Source organism: Arvicola amphibius, chromosome 1 (genome assembly GCF_903992535.2).
Source record: "Arvicola amphibius chromosome 1, mArvAmp1.2, whole genome shotgun sequence".
Lineage (NCBI taxonomy): Eukaryota > Metazoa > Chordata > Mammalia > Rodentia > Cricetidae > Arvicola > Arvicola amphibius.
This window is the reverse complement of record NC_052047.1, coordinates 122305606-122322490: the sequence shown is the minus strand read 5'-3', so window position 1 is coordinate 122322490 and position 16885 is coordinate 122305606. Positions and strand designations below refer to the sequence as shown.

Below are 16885 nucleotides of genomic sequence, written 5' to 3'. Positions count from 1 at the left end.
GAAAGCACTTCCTCCACCGCTGGTCGAGGGTTAGGCGTCACTACACCATCAGTGGTGGAGGGTTAGCTGTCACTGTCGTGGTTGGTTTCCTTCCATTTTATATATATTGTCTCTTCTTCAAATACAACATGAACTTGCAAAAGACAAACTGCATTTGACTCTTTATGTGACTGAGTTCATTACCCTGTCCGAGACTTCAAGGTGAAGGTTGTGTTTAACCTGAGTCGAGTCAGCTGTGCGCTTAAAATGACAGCTAGTGTCTAGAGGTTGTTGTGGGAGAGAGATTGGGAACAGAAGAAATTGCAGAAGGAGACGGAATTAAAAGTATGACATAACCCTCCAAGCCCCTTTTCACCAAAACAAGCGCTAAGAGCGAGCGCCCTGTCATCTCTCCTGTCTTTCTCACAATACCAGCCCCAGTGGATCTGATGTGGAGTGACAAGGTGGAAACCCAAAGTCCTCTCCACACACGCAGCGTGCCCAGGGCTGTGGCGATGGCTAATTACAGGAATGGGAATCAAGAATTACCCCTCCAGCCTGCAGCCTTGATTCCAATCTAGAGAGAAGCGTCCGGGAACCCTAGGAATTGGTGTGGGTGGCGGGGGCGTGGCCGGGATCGAGGGGCGGGGCGACGATGCTCCGCCCCGGGAAGCCCGCCCAGCATTGCTGCCCGGGTGGTGCGCTCATTTAGGGCTCGGATTCGGGAAGGTGGAGTGAGTGCCTAGCCCAGGTTCGAAGGCAGGAGACGAGATGAGGCGGGCGCCAGCGTTCCTGAGCGCGGACGAGGTGCAGGACCACCTCCGCAGCTCCAGCCTCCTCATCCCGCCTTTGGAAACTGCTCTGGCGAACTTCTCCAGAGGTTCGGATGGAGGAGTCATGCAGCCCGTGCGCACCGTGGTACCGGTGGCCAAGCACCGAGGGTGAGTGAAGAAGAGACCAAAAGGTGATAGGAGAAAAGGTTTCGGGGGGTGGGGAGAAGATGGAGAAACGCCGAGGAAAGCTGTGGGAGAGGGGAGGAGAGGTCTTGCTTGATCTCTGCTAATGACAGCTGCCGCTTAAGGGGCACTACCCACAGGCACTGTGCCAAGAGGGCCCTTTACAGGGGCCACCTGCTGTAATTCAACACTGTTCTTACTTAGCAAGGAAGGAGGTACCAAGGTAGTCACTCCGCTGATTGAAAACTGAGACCCAAAGAGGTAAAGTGATTTAGTGACGCTTACACAGCTGAGAAGTGGCAGGGCTGTGATGGCTTTCGGGTCCAAAGCCAGGCTATGAGTCCTGGCCCAGAGAAGGACAGAGGAATGAGGGCACGGGGAGCGGCGTGCCAGTGGAGCAGCAGGGATGGAGGACGAGGACGGAAAATGAGTGGGACTTCACAGAACACTTAGCATAGACTGGAAGGAGTTGCAACTCTCTCTCTCTCTCTCTCTCTCTCTCTCTCTCTCTCTCTCTCTCTCTCAGCTTCCTGGGAGTCATGCCAGCCTACAGTGCAACTGAGGATGCACTCACCACCAAGTTAGTCACCTTCTACGAGGGCCACAGCAACACTTCCACCGTCCCCTCCCACCAGGCTTCGGTGCTTCTCTTTGAGCCCAGCAATGGCTCCCTGCTGGCGGTAAGCAACCTCTTCTCCCTTGGGACAGAGAAGGGAAAGCAAGTCCCTCCTGGAGTAGAGAGTGTCCCTTCAGCCCAGAATTAAGCCGTGAGAAGTGACATGGGATCACGAGTGACCAACATGAGACGACAGCAAAGGTGACCTGGATGGCATTTGTTTCTAAGACCACTTTGAGCCCACAGTGGCTTACAAACATGTGGCTGTGGAAATGACAATCCTGTTATTCCTGCTTCTGTTCCTGTGCAGACAGACACACCAACCGCATAGCTTGAACTAAAGTAGTAGCCAAGGAGACATTTATTCATTGAGTCCTCCCGCCCACCCATGGAGCAGAAGACTATCCCCCAGCCTGTTAGTTGTCTTCCTGATATTTATTTTGAGCATCTAGTGAGGTGGGAAAAAAGGCAGGAGCTCACATTTACTGAGTGATTTGTGTGTATGTGTGTGAGAGAGAGACAGAGACGGGGGGGGGGGAGAGAGAGAGAGAGAGAGAGAGAGAGAGAGAGAGAGAGAGAGAGAGAGAGAGAGAGATGCAGGGTTCTAAGCTCATTACTTGTATAATTAAAACCACCCAGGAAGTACATAATATTCTTCCCCCTTTGGAAACTAGGAGTGAGTGCCAGTACCGCTCAACTTTCCCCTCTACTGAGCAAGGCTGAACTTCAACCTCTTCGACCTAAATCAATGGTGTATCCAGTCCTAGACTACATTCTATGCATTGTCTGTCTGTCTGTCTGTTTGCTATGTGTCCCAGGCCAGCCTCACACACATGATCTTCCTGCCTCAACCTGCCAAGTGCAGAGTGTGAACAGGCTGCTTTCCCTTTCATTTTTGTTGAGGTCAGTAGAGATCCTTGACTTGATGTCACACAGCTCATAAGTTAAGGTCATTCTTTGACCCATCTGACAGACACGGGTGTGACACCCTTGACTCTTAGAGGGCTAATAGCGGGCTCTCAACCCCCTTTTCCTTCTCTCTGGGTGGCTGAATCCTGAAGGAGTCTGGCCAGACTCCGACTAGGGATGAGTATCTAGCTCTTCCTTCCCCAACCTGTGCTCGCGCAGTGGCGACAGCATCTATGCTTACCTAGGACAATGGCGACAATGAACCCCCACTTCTGGGACTTCCACTTTTTGCACTAGATGGCAGGACTTTGGGGCTTTGCCGAATGTTCTGTAGCGCCAGGATTCAGCTTCTTGCCTGTAAAATGAGAATAATAACAAATAATAACGCTTGCCTTTGGGGGTCAGCCGAGATGAGTGAAAAGGTGGTAAAATGCTCACCCCTCCCTGGGCACCAAGACTCCTGGGGAGCCTTGGAAACCAAGGCTAGCTTGATCCCACCCCTAGGGACTTCATTTTCTTGGTTTTCCTCGTGCCAGGAAAGGGTCCCAAGACCTTGACAACTGAGCTGCATACCCCAAGCCAGAGAGTCAGCCCGAGGCATTCTGAAGGATGACTCTGGGAATGGCGCCTTTCCAAAGCTCCTGCGATGTGAAGTGGCAATCAGACCCCTGAAGTTTCCCCTCAGCTTGGAGATCTGAGAATCCCAGATCAAGAAAACAAAAAGGGTGATCCCTAGTGTGCGCAGTGGCTTCCCTGTATGGAGATGTCTTTAGCACTCTCGGTGCCCTCTGCGCTGTTGGCACCCTCCTTGTTTTTACAGGTAAAGAGTCCAGTCAATAAAGATTAGTGTTCAAAGCCGCCGAGCTCCTAAGGGGAGGGAACAGATCTGAGTGTGGCCCTAAGCCCCCACATTCACTGCAGTTCAGAGCTGCTCCTCTGGGTTTCTGTCCCAGGACGGCACCTTCCGCACTGTCTTTCCTTCCTCCAAGGTCATGGATGGGAATGTCATTACTGCAAAGAGAACAGCAGCTGTGTCTGCCATCGCCACGAAGGTAAGCCAGTGGCTACACTGTGCTGGCAGAGGGGAGGAATGCGGAACATACTGTCTGCCCTTGTTCATGACTGGGACTCCATGTACCAAACGTGGGTTATTGTGTGTGCACCGTAATTCACAAAGCTATCGAATGTGTGCCACACAATCCCAAACACCTTCCATGCACAGAAGCTAAAGTGGAAACTGATCTGACTTTTTTTAAAAATTAAATGGCTCTTTAATGTATTAAATACTAATAATAAATGTTACTGCATGTTTAACTGTTTCATAATTTTTTATGAGTTAGTGAATAATTGCTAGTATGTTTAGAGTTTGCTGAAAAAATAATACCCTTCGAAACCTATAGTGTATGTTAGGGAGACGAAATGAAGCAAAGCTAAAAATATTGGGGTGGAAGTGACTATTTTTTTTTCTTTTTTCTTTTTTTGGTTTTTCGAGACAGGGTTTCTCTGTAGCTTTTTTAGAGCCTGTCCTGGAACTAGCTCTTGTAGACCAGGCTGGCCTCGAACTCACAGAGATCCGCCTGCCTCTGCCTCCCGAGTGCTGGGATTAAAGGCGTGCGCCACCCTGCCCGGTGACTCTTTATTTTTTGAATGAGGCCTTACTATGTTGCCCACGCTGAACTTGAATGTTTCGGCTCAGGTGGTTCACTTGCCTCAGCCTCCCACATAGCTAGGTCGACAGGTACACACCGCTGTTTCTGAGTACAAAGATGATGCTCCAAGCAGTTCAGAAGTGACCTCCCTGGCAGGGTGTCATTTGAGAGAGGACTGAAGTCAGTGAGTGAGGCACTGCAGGACCACACCAGGCAGAAGGTCATGCAAGTGGTGATAGTGACATTCCCATGAGAAAGGGGGAGGGTTTGTGGAGGGTATCGCTTAAAAAACAGAAGTTTAGACTAGGATGCTAATCTGGGAGGACAGTGTACAGCTACAGTCCCAGCAGTTGGGGATGAGGCAGGAGGATCGCCACAAGTTATAGGACGGCCTGGACTACATAATGAGACCATATCTCAAAAGGCTGTAGAGGAAAATGGGGTTCTGAGGGAATAATTGGAATCTGGATTTTTTTTTTCATTAATTTAAGAAGGAAGAGGGTGTGGGATGCTGGTTTGCATAGCAGAAGTGCCATGACCCAGGGGAGTGTTGACATGACAGATCAGTGTTTAGATTATTTAGAAATAACACCTAAGGTTGACCTCTGTCCACCACAGGCATGTGCACACACACACACACACACGCGCGCACACACACACACACACACACACTAGAAGTGTTCATCCCATAAGGTTCTTGCCCAGACCAAATGAGATCAGGAGAGTTGAGTACTGGCACACAGTAGGCACTCCGTGAAGGCTCCCTCCTTCCTGCCCCTCTCTACGGAGGGTAAATGGAAACAAAGTGGCATCTCCATGGTACCCACCAGCTTTTGAGGGTGGCTGAAGCCTCCTGGCCACCTGATGTTCTGTTGTTTTTTGCCTCCTCTCCCCCCCCCCCCCCCGCTGACCTTTCCTACCCTGTTTCCTCTCAGTTTTTGAAACCCCAAGACAGCGAGGTGCTGTGCATCCTTGGGGCTGGGGTCCAGGCATATAGTCATTATGAGATCTTCACAGAACAGTTCCCCTTCAAGGAGGTGAGTAAAGGTGGGACTTGGGGAGGGGGGGAGATGGGACAGGGGTCCTCTAGGTACCACCCAACACGGGCAAACAGTGGGCCAGTCCAGTGTAGATCATCCTCACCTTTACGTCTTCCCCACAAAGCCTGACCACCTCTTTTCAGGCTAGTGACTCACAGGACCCACACCTGGGAGTGCCACCAGCCACCCAAGTGATTCTCTGACACCTCGGGATCAGCTGCACTTCCAGCCCCTCCCCATGCTTCTCTTACTGGGAGGCTTTTTAAGAATTTCAGGCTGTGGATTGAGAATCAGGGCAAGGCCTGCTGAGCAGAGGGCACAGCCGCCTTCCGCTGCCATCCACAGATCTTGCCACCTTCCCCCTGATGCCCTCTTGTGGCCTGGCTTCACAGGAAAGGTTTAATGATATATGCCTGTGACAGAGGTGGAAGCAATGCAAAGTATGCATTTTTATGATAAAAATAATACTGCTGTCTTGAGAAATAAAGACTGAGAAGAAGAAGAAGAAAAGAAAAAGCCATTTAGCTGTTTTCGCAGACAGGCAAGTAGTTTCTGGGCTTCTCTCCCCGACACCTTACAGGAGCATTAACCTTGTTGGCTTCACGCAGTTGTGTACCCCGTGCTTTCATCAATGGTTCCCACATCACTGCTGCAGATTATCTAAATTTTGTGTAATATTTGCACCATTTCCTATCAGAAAGGATAGCACATCTGGCCAGTGACTTTATTACTGGGTATGTTTGCCCAGCTTGATGGGCTTAGATGTAAAGCTTGGTTTTCTATTTACCATGTCTCCTGATGAGAGAGCCTTTGGGCCTTATTTTTAGTTGAAGGCTCTCAGCCTCCGACCCAAACATCAAAACTTGTTAGTAAACTCACAAGAGCTCAGTTCTTAAGGCTGCCAGCCCCCGTCAGACTCTACCCTAGTACCTTACAGGATTCTGTGGCTTTCAGAATTTGTCTTTTTATTAGCTACACCTTTCACCTAGAAATGTTTTTTTTTTTCATCCTCCTCTGTACTTCATTGGCGAAGTTCTTCCATGACAAAGCAGTCTTTTCGTGAGTCTTGTGTCTGTAGAAACCTTGATTCAGACCTCCAAACTCAGACTAAGTTCCACGCTGTCTTTGCCTGGTTGTCATTTCCATTTCGCAGATGTGGGCTGAGGCTGAATGAGGGAAAAATCATTGCAGGAATAATATAAAGTAAAGGAGGAGTTGCCACGCATGCCAAGCCTACGTGGTTCCAGACCCTTCCCTGTAATCATTTAAGCCATCAAAACTGCGTCCTGCCCTGAAACTGGAAAGTGTCCCCTTCCTTTAAAGGAAAGGCCGTTTCCATTCAGCCGAGCAGATATCTGTTCAGATTGATGCTGTGGCCTTGAGGAAATGTTCATTCTTTAAAGACACCGCTGTCACCGTCTCAGAGCAGTGTGGGCTAGTGTGGCATTAGCAGTGAAGAAACACACCAGTGTCCCTTTCTGTTACCCACTCTAAGGTGAGAATGTGGAACCGCACTAGGGAAAATGCAGAGAAGTTTGCAAGCACAGTGCAAGGAGATGTCCGGGTCTGTTCGTCGGTGCAGGAGGCTGTGACGGGTGCTGATGTCATCATCACAGTCACCATGGCAACAGAGCCCATTTTATTTGGTGAATGGGTGAAGCCAGGAGCTCACATCAATGGTAAGTAGAGAGGCTTCATGCTTGCAGACTGGATCCAAAGTGCTTTCTACATCATACAGATTGCCCAAATACTTTGGTTTGATTTTTTCTTTGAGTCAGGGTCTCGCTATACATCTTCACTAGCTTTAAACTTGATATCTTCCTGCCCCAGCCTTCTGAATGCTTTGATTATAGGTATCTATCCTCATTCTTCTCTGTACCTGCTTTTTTAAGGGTATCAGAAATGAATGAGCCCACCCAGAAGTGCAGGCAGGAAGATGGAAAATTGAAGGCTAGCCTGGGCTACTTACAGAGAACCTGTTTCAAAAAGCCAAAGGCCTGAAAAACTGCATCTCAAAATGTGAAAAGAAAATTAAATGTAAAGCTGGTGAATATTTTACTAATTAATGTCTTGTGGAATGGAATATTGCCACAAATGGTCAGCTACAACTTCATTCTTAAATGTGACAACATTCAAGTCCTGGGGACAAACAAACAGTGTTTCATCTTGCTCTGTTTGGAATGGTTTGTTTTTTTTTTTTTTTTTTTTGAGACTAAGTTCCTCTGTGTGGGCCTTGAACTTGTGACCTTCCCTCCTGTGCCTCCCAAGACGTGCATTACAGGCCTGATTCACCGCTCTGGCCTGAATAGTTTGTTCTTAACATAGTGAACTATAAACAGTTTCCAAAAATAATTACAGCTCAGAAAGGATTTAATGTGACATATGGGTGCTTTTAATGTATGGAACAGGATGTGGGGTGAGGAGTATTCTCAACTTAAGGACACTTGGGGCCTCTGAAGATCTTCAAATAACTTTAGATGTCATTGTAAGAAATGGGCTATATAAAATACTTAGAGAGCGTAGATGCTATCCTGAATTCTGTGCATGTGTGCGTGCATGTGCATGTGTACCCATAAATGTGTGTAGTGTGTGTATGTGTGTGTGCTGATACTGGATATCTTCCATCTTGTTTTTGGGTAGGTCTCTCACAGCATCCGACACTCACTAGTTAGCTAGAGAACTCCAGGAACCACCTGTTTCTGTCTACTGCCCACCCATTCCACAATGTCACAGATCTGTATAGCCATGACCCCAGTTTTTACATGGATGTTGGGTACATAATTCCACAACAAGTACTTTACTGTTTGATATATTTCCCCAACCCTCTGTGATACATAATTTTATATGTATATATAATATACATATGTTATATATGTAATGTATATATGTTTGATATATATTCACTTACCCCTTACGACACCCTTTTAAGATAAGGAACAATAGTTATTATAACCCCTAGTTTATAGGAGGATAAACCAAGGCAAGGAGACATTAAGTAACTTTCAAGAGTCAGAGATTCTTGGAGGCAAAGTTGGGTTTGAACTGAGGTAGTCTGTCCTCAGAGCTCAGACTTCTGAATAGCGCTTAACATTATCTTCCAATGAGAAGTCTGGCTTCAATTGCCTGGCAGACAAGCAACCAAGGATTGAGGATAGTAGCCGTGCTCCACCATGAAATGACAAGCTGCATGCTGTCATCTCAGAAGCTGAGAGCGCTGCACACATAGGCAGATGAGCAGGCAGGAGTCAAACCAAGAGATTATGTGTTCATTCATAAATGTTTACTGCCTCTACTCCACATACCAGCCATGGTTCCAGCTGCTGGGGGATGCCACAGTAAACAGAGCATCCAAGGTCAAGGCTTTCCTCTTGGCTTTATTCTGCTTGTGAGGAGCCTGCGCAGCAAACAGGACACTGTAAGAGCCTGGAAGTGAAAGCAGAAGGGGGAAGTTGAGGTAGATCCTTCTGATCTACTTACTGGAAGAGCTGCCTGGGGAGGTGACTTGGGTCTGTAACCCAAATGATAAGAAAGAGCAAGTCATGTCAAAGGCTAAAGACAGGATGCTCCAGCCAGACAGAAGATTACAAGCAAGGGCCCTGAGGGGAGTGAGCACAACAATCAGAGGACTAGGTCAAACTGAAGTCAAGGTCTCAGTCTTTAAGAAACTGATGTCAGGATATAGGTCCAGGAAGAAGCCAAGAGGTGGCTTAGTTGGCACGTAAAAGGTGGTTCTAGGGGTGCCTCTTGGAATCAAAACTGTCTGGAAGGACTTGAGACATCCAGAGAAACAGTTCTTGATGAAGTGTATTCCCCAGGGAAGAATTGAAGCTGCAGCTGACTGACTTGGTTTTTGTTCTGTTTTTCAAACATAATATTAAACAGTGAGAATCCACCCAAGGCTAGGCTGGTGCTCTGCTTAAAGTCTCAAAAGGACGAAATCTGTGTTCGCTGGGCTATAACCTTATCTAGTCTCAAAGGTCCTTTTCCAGGCTGGTGTGGTAACAGGATTCAGTCCCACATGCTAGAGACAGAGGACCTAGGTTACTCTCAGTTCCTAAGGACCCTCCACCACCACCAAACCCAGCTACAATGAGTCCATTCTCTGTCTATCTGTCTATCTATCTATCTATCTATCTATCTATCTATCTATCTATCTATCTATCTATCTATCATCTAGCTAGCTATTTCTATATCTATATATTTCTTCAAGGGGATGGCCTGATATAGAGTCAAGATACTTCTCTTTGTGTTCCCTTGACCTAAGGATAAAATGTCTGTATGTGTTCACTTAGCCTCAAATACGCTTCATTAAAGTGTGTCCCGGTGATAACAGTGGAACCCGGAGGACAGATTTCAGTTGTTTATAGCCCTGCTAAAGGGCAGGCCTGGCTCTAACCTCCCCCACAGCACACTTCTTTCCTCCTAGGGCCCACATCCCATTCATTCCATCAGCAAGTGTTCCAAGATCGTCACTCTTTCTAGCCCCGCTGAAGCAAGGCCAAGTTCCGATCTGGGTCAGACTCATGGCTTGTGGTTTGGAGCATTTACATCCACCAGAGTGGCCTCACATGGCCCTTTGAGAATTCATCCTGCTGGAGGCAGTAGCTGTCTGTAAAAAGCAGGGGCAGGAGTAGCCCCAGACACTGGAAGCTTTTCCCACCACCTTATGATTTATTTACAAGCTTCATTAGTGAGTACTTTTGTTCTATAGACCCCCCCACCCCTACAGTCCTGAAGATGAGCTCTCTGGAAATCAGAGCTCAGAGTGGCAGGAAAGAGAACACATGGGGAAATGGACAACAATTCAAGAAAGCACAGAAATGCTGCCTTGGATTTGGCTAAAACTTTATCATATTTTCAAAGACTAGCTTGCTACCCTGGTGCTGGCTCCAGACAGCAGAAGGCTTTGCTTGGACTACAGAGAAATCAAGAAATAACGTATGCAAATAGATTTCCTGCTGCTCTTCACAAAGAGTGGGGATGGAGGGCAGTCTGGTAACAGTAGATATGCACGCATATGGAGTAGCCTTTAGCTGGGGCTGGGTAAGGACAGACCCCTGGAGAAGTACGCACTCACTTCTCACTTCCGTGTGGCCAGGAATGCAACATTTCCAGTCCCTCTCTTGGCTTTGCTCCTGCTCATTTCTTCCTGACTCCGCAGGCTTTTTGGTTGCAGCCTGTGCATTATCCTATGTCCTTGTAACAGGAGGCGTGATACACCAGATTCATTGCCCCAGTCTCTGCAGAGGGACAAGGCCAATGATCAAGGCCTAATATCCAGTGTGTGGCGTGTTTGGTTAGTTTGGGTATTTTTTTTCTTCCTCCTCCCTACTCCTCCTCTTGATCCTCCTTATCCTTCTCTTCCTGTTCTTGTTTTTAAAAGTGTGCATGCACACGTGCATGCCACCACACAAACATGGAAGTCAGAGGACAAGTTCAGCTATCAATTCTGGTTCCCACTTTGTTTGAGAAAGCATCTCTCGTTGTTCACTTATGTGTTCTCCAAGGTAACTGGCCCAGGGGGTCCCAGGGGTTCACCTGTTTCCTGCCTCCCACCTTACACAGGCCCACTGGGGTTCCAGATGTGCACTGTGGCATTCAGCTTTCCGCAGATTCTGAAGATTTCAATGCAGATGCTCACGTGTGCATGATATGTGCTTTACCCACTAGGTCATTTACTCTTCATCAATCAGTTTTGGTTTTGCTAAGGCAATCTAAAGTCCAGGTTTCCTTTTCATCTCCCCCTTCTGGCAGAACTGGGGGTTGAGTTTCGGGGCTCACACAGGCGGGGCAGGGCAGGGCAGGGTGAGGCGGAACGGGGCAGGGGCTGTGCCACTGAACTATAGTTACAGCCCTCCCCGTTGTCTTTTTGTTATGGCTTCGTTGTGGGCTTAACACTGGGCTCTTTGTCGTGACTACAGAAAAGAACAGTTTCAGGTGAGGAACAGGATGACTGGGAAGCACACCAGCTGATGAGAAGCGGTGGTTCTCTGTTGTGTGGTTTCTGTTCTTGGCTGCCACTCCCAGCAAGAAGAGGTTCTTGAGTGAAAGCCTAGGGCTTTCTCTGACCCAGATTCACTGATGAGCTGGGTAGTAGGACCCTTCACTCTTCGCAGCTTCCATGTGTGCCTCTGTGAATGGACTCGGACCCTGAAGAGTATGTCCACGAATAGCACATATAGAAAACACGGCATGGACAGTGTTTGGCTGATGCGTGAAGGCTGTGCTGGAGAGATAGCTCAGAGGCTAGGAGTATGGACTGCCCTTGCAGAGGACCTGAGTTCAGCTCCTTCCATCCATGTTGGGTGGCTCACAACTGCCTAGAAATCCAGTTCTAAAGAACACCTGACCCCTGGCCTCCTCAGGCACCTGCACACAGACATACCCACCCCAGACACACATGTAGATTTAAAATAACGAAAGTAAAACTTTCCCAAACCAGAGTGCTGCTAAGTGACCTGAAATCTTAGAAAATGAAGTAGGGTATGAGGTAGAAAAGAAGATCTTTGGAGATGGCTCGGCCCAGAAAGGGCTCACCGCAGCATCAGGGCCTGAGTTTAACCCCCAGTCATGAAGGTGTGCACTTGTAATCCCAGTGCTGGGAAGATAGGAATGGAAAAATCCCTGGGACTCACTAGCCAGCCAGGTCGCCCTGAGCAGCAAGCTCAGGGAGGGGCTCCTGTCTCACAAAACAAGGTAGATAGCCATTTTGTGGAACAATACCCTAACCTCTGACCTTCAGATGTACCTGCACATATATGCTTATGCATCTGCATGCACACATGCACCTGTACACACACACACACACACACACACACACACACACAAATAATTTTCAAAAGAATAATGAAAAAAGATAGGTGTTCTATTTAACAAGTATTCTGTCTTTTGATTGGGAAGGCCCTGGTCTAGGAAATGAGAAGGAATTCTAGTCTCAATATCCCAACTGGTCCTCTGCTCAACTCTATCTATTAATGTACCCTACCTAGGATTTTCCTGGGCTCAGAGTTTGTTTTGCTATCTCGTAGCTGTCGGAGCCAGCAGACCTGACTGGCGAGAACTGGATGACGAGCTCATGAAGCAGGCGGTGCTGTATGTGGACTCCAGGGAGGCCGCACTGAAGGAGTCAGGAGATGTGCTGTTGTCAGGGGTGAGCCTCCTATGGGCGGGACCATTGGCTGGCCCTGGCCTGGTTCCCAGGGTTTCACTGTCTTCCCCTCTGGACCTTGGTCACCTCACCTTCTGGTGAGGAATACAGTCCTAACATCTTGCAGCACTTTTTAATCTTTTCTAAAAAAACATAGCCATATGGCTTTGACATGTGTGTTCTTGTCCTTCTGCTTGGAGGAAGAGTTGATTTTTTTTTCTCTCCCCAGTTTGCTGTGCAATAAGGCAGTGGGATGGGAAGTCTCTTGTAGCCTGGAAACCTTTCCGACATGACAGCACAAAAAGATTATGTATCCCTGAATGCCTATGCCCACTTATAATCGGGATAGGGAAGCAACAAGAGGCTGACAAAGTGCAAGGTCAGGCAATGGCGTGCCAGTTTCTTCACAGACAGGGACCTGGCAGGCAGCTACCCAGACACAATGATCTGTGTCCATGGAATCAAAAACACAAGTGCTGCCCCCAAAGGCTATCAGTGGGCCGAGGCTTCCTAACACAGATGGTCTTTTTAAAAAGCACTTTTAGTCTCTCCAGTTCAGGAATACCCTGCACTGACTGTGTGGGCTGGCGCCTCAATCCTAGGTAGCATGCATTTGTTTCATAGGCTGACATCTTCGCGGAGCTTGGAGAAGTGGTGTCAGGAGCGAAGCCTGCACTCTGTGAGAAGACCACGGTGTTCAAGTCTTTGGGTAAGCCCCACAAACTGCTCCCTGGGCACAAATCCAACCAGAGCACAGGCAGTGAAGGGAGAAATGAACGAGTTACTCTGTGGGTGAGTGGTTAGGAAACCGTTGCAGAGTCCATCATTTGGATCAATCATTTACATATTTGGGTGGTGCGGCTTAGCCTATGAACTCTGGAGTCAGGCAGTCCAGGATCAGATTCCTTCTAAATCACGTGCTGGCTATGTGACCTTAGGCAAGTGATCTAACGTCTCAGAGCCATTTGCATCTGTCACCTTGAGTTCTTATGACATCAGTGAGATATATAAGAAAAAATATTGTGCAGAGACAGTGTTGAACTGATTTACTGGGTTAGACATAAGTGAAGCCAGAGGTCCATATCCGTCAAAGGAAGAGAGCAGGGAGCAGAACTGTTAACAGCTAACCAGAAGTGACAGAGACCTGACCTAAAGGAGACTGAGACAGGAAGTATACAGCCTGGGACCCTTCATTTCCCCCTCCCCTACCAAATAATGCTAATGATGGGCAAGCATGAAGAGTCCCAAACTGTATAGACCAGTGTGGATGGAGACTCAAAGAAGGAAGGGTAGACTCACAGGGAAAAGGCTGCCCTTGGGTTAACTCTCTCATTCTGCCATATTTAAACAAATAGATGTATATGGTAACTGGAGTGAATCAGCCATTACACTAAAAATAAATTAATTATAAATGGATACTACCAGGGCCCCTCAAAAGTGCTTACTGCCCAATACCTTCCATACTTCTTCATCCTGAGCAGCAGGAACTTTAACGTTCACCACAGTTTTAAGAGTACTCTGGATGGTTCCAACTCTAGGGAGGTAGAGGCAGGTGGATCTCTGTAAGCTCAAAACTAATCTGATCTACATAGCAAATCCAAGTATATTCAGGATTATATAAAGAGACCCTATCTCAACACACACACCACAGAGAGAGGAGGGAGGAGAGAGAGAGAGAGAGAGAGAGAGAGAGAGAGAGAGAGAGAGAGAGAGAGAGAGAGAGAATGAATGCTGGCCAGTAGTGGAGCCATTACAGTGAAACAGTATTTGTTGGACATGGCAGGACTATTGCACACATGAACACACAGTGTTGCAACCTGATGCACAAGATCGGTACAAGACCAAGCCAACCAAAAGCTTGGGTGGGGAATAGGGCTCATTAAGTCTTGGCAAATGATGGCAGACAGGGTTGAAGAGTCAGTTTACTTCAAGGTTGTGGCCCTTGAGAGGTTGCCATGCACATACAAGTAGCACTAAGAGTACTGAATTTTCAAAAAAAAAAAATACAGAAAGTTTGGAGGGAAAAGTGTTGGGGAGATGGGAAGGAACTGGAGGCAAAAAAAGGAGAAGATTTGATCAAAACACATTGTATGCATGTATGATATCATATGATAAAACATGTACTCTAGCCACCCAGAATCTATGCCACCACTTAGTATCCAGACCTTGACAGGTAGGTAAGATTTTTTTAATTTATCATTAGAAGATGAATGAAAGTAACCAATCCAGTGCCTGGTCCAGTGACATCCTTCTGATCCAGTTGTATCTGGGGCTTAGCTGCCTCATTAAAGAGACAAATACTGCAGACTTCTACTCTTTTTCAAGTTCTGTATTCCCACCTTGGGTGACTGGTGTATTGCCACACCCTCTCTTCTAATTGATATATGCTGAGTCTCTCTGTACATACTGGGTACAAAAATTAAGGTATGTCTTAAAACTGCAGGTTGACTATGCCTTATCTGAAATTCTTGTGCCCACAAGTGTTTCATATTGAATCCTTTTTCTACTGGGGAGTATGTTTGTAGATTTGAGGGTTGATTGGCTGAACCCTGCTCCACCATTGCCCCAATATTAAAAATTGAACCCAAACTGAAAAACTTTTGAATTTCAATATCATCTTTAAGAGTTTTAGACTGTATAACATTTCAGATTACAGATTTTTGGATTAGGGATATTCAGTCTCTCTAAGACAAATAGGGGATGCTAAAGATTTGTAATAGTTCAGTGTCAGCGAAATGTAGCCCAACCCTGCCAACTCTGTAGTTGTGCGAGCTATGAGCTACAAATAGTGTCTACATGTTTAAATGATTTGGTTTGTGTAAACAGAGAACAGCTTTCAAGACACATAAGGAAGATGAAAGAGATTGGGGGAGATGAGGTCGCTTAGACAGAAGAATGCTTGTCACACAAGCAGGATAAGCTGAGTTGGCACCCCCAGAACCCATGGAAAGTGCCAGATGTGGCAGCACATGGATAGGCCTGTAATTCTGGTATCGTGGAGGCAGAAACAGGAAGATCCCCCTAGGGTTCTCTGAATCAGTCAGCTCAGTGAGAGACCCTGTCTCAGAACAAAATAAAAGTCAAATAAGATGAAGAACAATTAAGTTGAGGAAGACAGTTAGCATCAGCCTATGTTCATCAACCACATAGAGGGGAAGGGGATGGAGGGGGTGAGTTCAAGTTGTAGCGTCCATAAATAAAACCTTACCAGAACACAGACAGACTCGTTTGCTTACCTGTGACCTATGGGTGCTTTTCCACTGTAAGAGACCATTGTAACAGATCATGTGACTTAGAGAGATTAAACTATTCACTGAGCCTCTATTGAAATGTTGCTGACCTCTGAATGAGACCTTGGAGGTTATAAAACAAGGGTATTTCTTCCTTGGTATTTCTTTTATTGGCCAGTCCTTTGTACACTGAATCTGAGAGCACTTCATGTAGCAGTTGCTATCTCTATGGGCTTTAGCAGTATCTGCACACAGGGTATCTCTGTGGGATTTAGCAGTACCCGCACACAGGGTATCAGAAGACGGCCAGGATTCTTTTGAACAAAGCTGTTCTGGGAGAAAAACAGTGAATGAAATTTCTGTCCATTACAGGAATGGCAGTGGAAGATCTGGTGGCAGCCAAACTAGTGTATGATTCTTGGTCATCTGGCAAGTGAGAGGAAGGAGCTGTGCTGTGCACTGAACTGGACGTTACAGCTCCAAGGCTGTCTCGTAATGTCCAGATCAAATGAGGGAGCCTGGTCCCTGTGAACTGTAGTAGTTTCGTTCATAAGTGCTGACGTCTTTACTCATGCTTGTAGCTAAACCAGGTAGCTCTTTCTTCTGTTACACAGGTGATGTCATTATCTGCCCTTGATCTCACTACCTTTGTATGTCTCCGAAATAAAGCATTTCCAGTTCTTCCATGTGTCCTTTGATAACTCCCTGTGGAGAGGAAATGAAGAGGTCAAATGCTCACTCCATCCTTAAAGGAGGTGGAATAATATTTTCTCCATTTTAATTGAGTAGAAATTACCATAAAACTGTGTGTGTGTGTGTGTGTGTGTGTGTGTGTGTGTGTGTGTGTGTGTGTGTGTTACGTGTTACCATTCTGGGGATCAGACCCAGAGACTCAAACATGCTAGGCAAACACACTTCCAATAGGCTACATCCCTAGCCCAGCTTATAACTTTAAGGTGTACAGTTCAGTGGTTTTGGGTGAGGTTTGTAGAACCAGGTCCAGAATGATGTCATCCCCTGAAGAAACCTCCCAAAGTATATTGCCCACTTCTTCCCAGTCTCAGGTTTGTTTCTACTGCTACAGATTTGCCTCTTCAATGAATGTCACATGTATCCAATCACAGGGCATGTAGCTGTGAGTGTCTATTTTAAATCTTTAAAGAAACACAGATAATGAGGCTCCCTTGGTCAAGGTCGGTAGAAATCACAACTTGTGATCCATTGAATCTCAGTGAATCAATGGTGACAGTGATCCATTGGTCTTTTATAACTAAGAGGCCAAGAGGCCCTGTAAAGGGACCGTGTCTCATGACCAATATATCAAAAAAAAAAAAAAAAAGCATCAGGAGTCCCGTATTT

General features: G+C 46.8%; 1 protein-coding gene across 1 annotated transcript; it reads left to right on the top strand.

Moving 5' to 3' along the window:
* The first annotated feature begins 676 nt into the window (after window positions 1–676).
* On the top strand, window positions 677–16207 carry Crym (crystallin mu). Its single transcript, XM_038339778.2, has 8 exons — window positions 677–920; window positions 1462–1615; window positions 3450–3512; window positions 5045–5146; window positions 6645–6828; window positions 12178–12299; window positions 12921–13005; window positions 15899–16207. The coding sequence occupies exons 1-8, from the start codon at window positions 751–753 to the stop codon at window positions 15961–15963; spliced, it is 945 nt and encodes a 314-aa protein (XP_038195706.1). The 5' UTR covers window positions 677–750; the 3' UTR covers window positions 15964–16207.
* The last annotated feature ends 678 nt before the right edge of the window (window positions 16208–16885 follow it).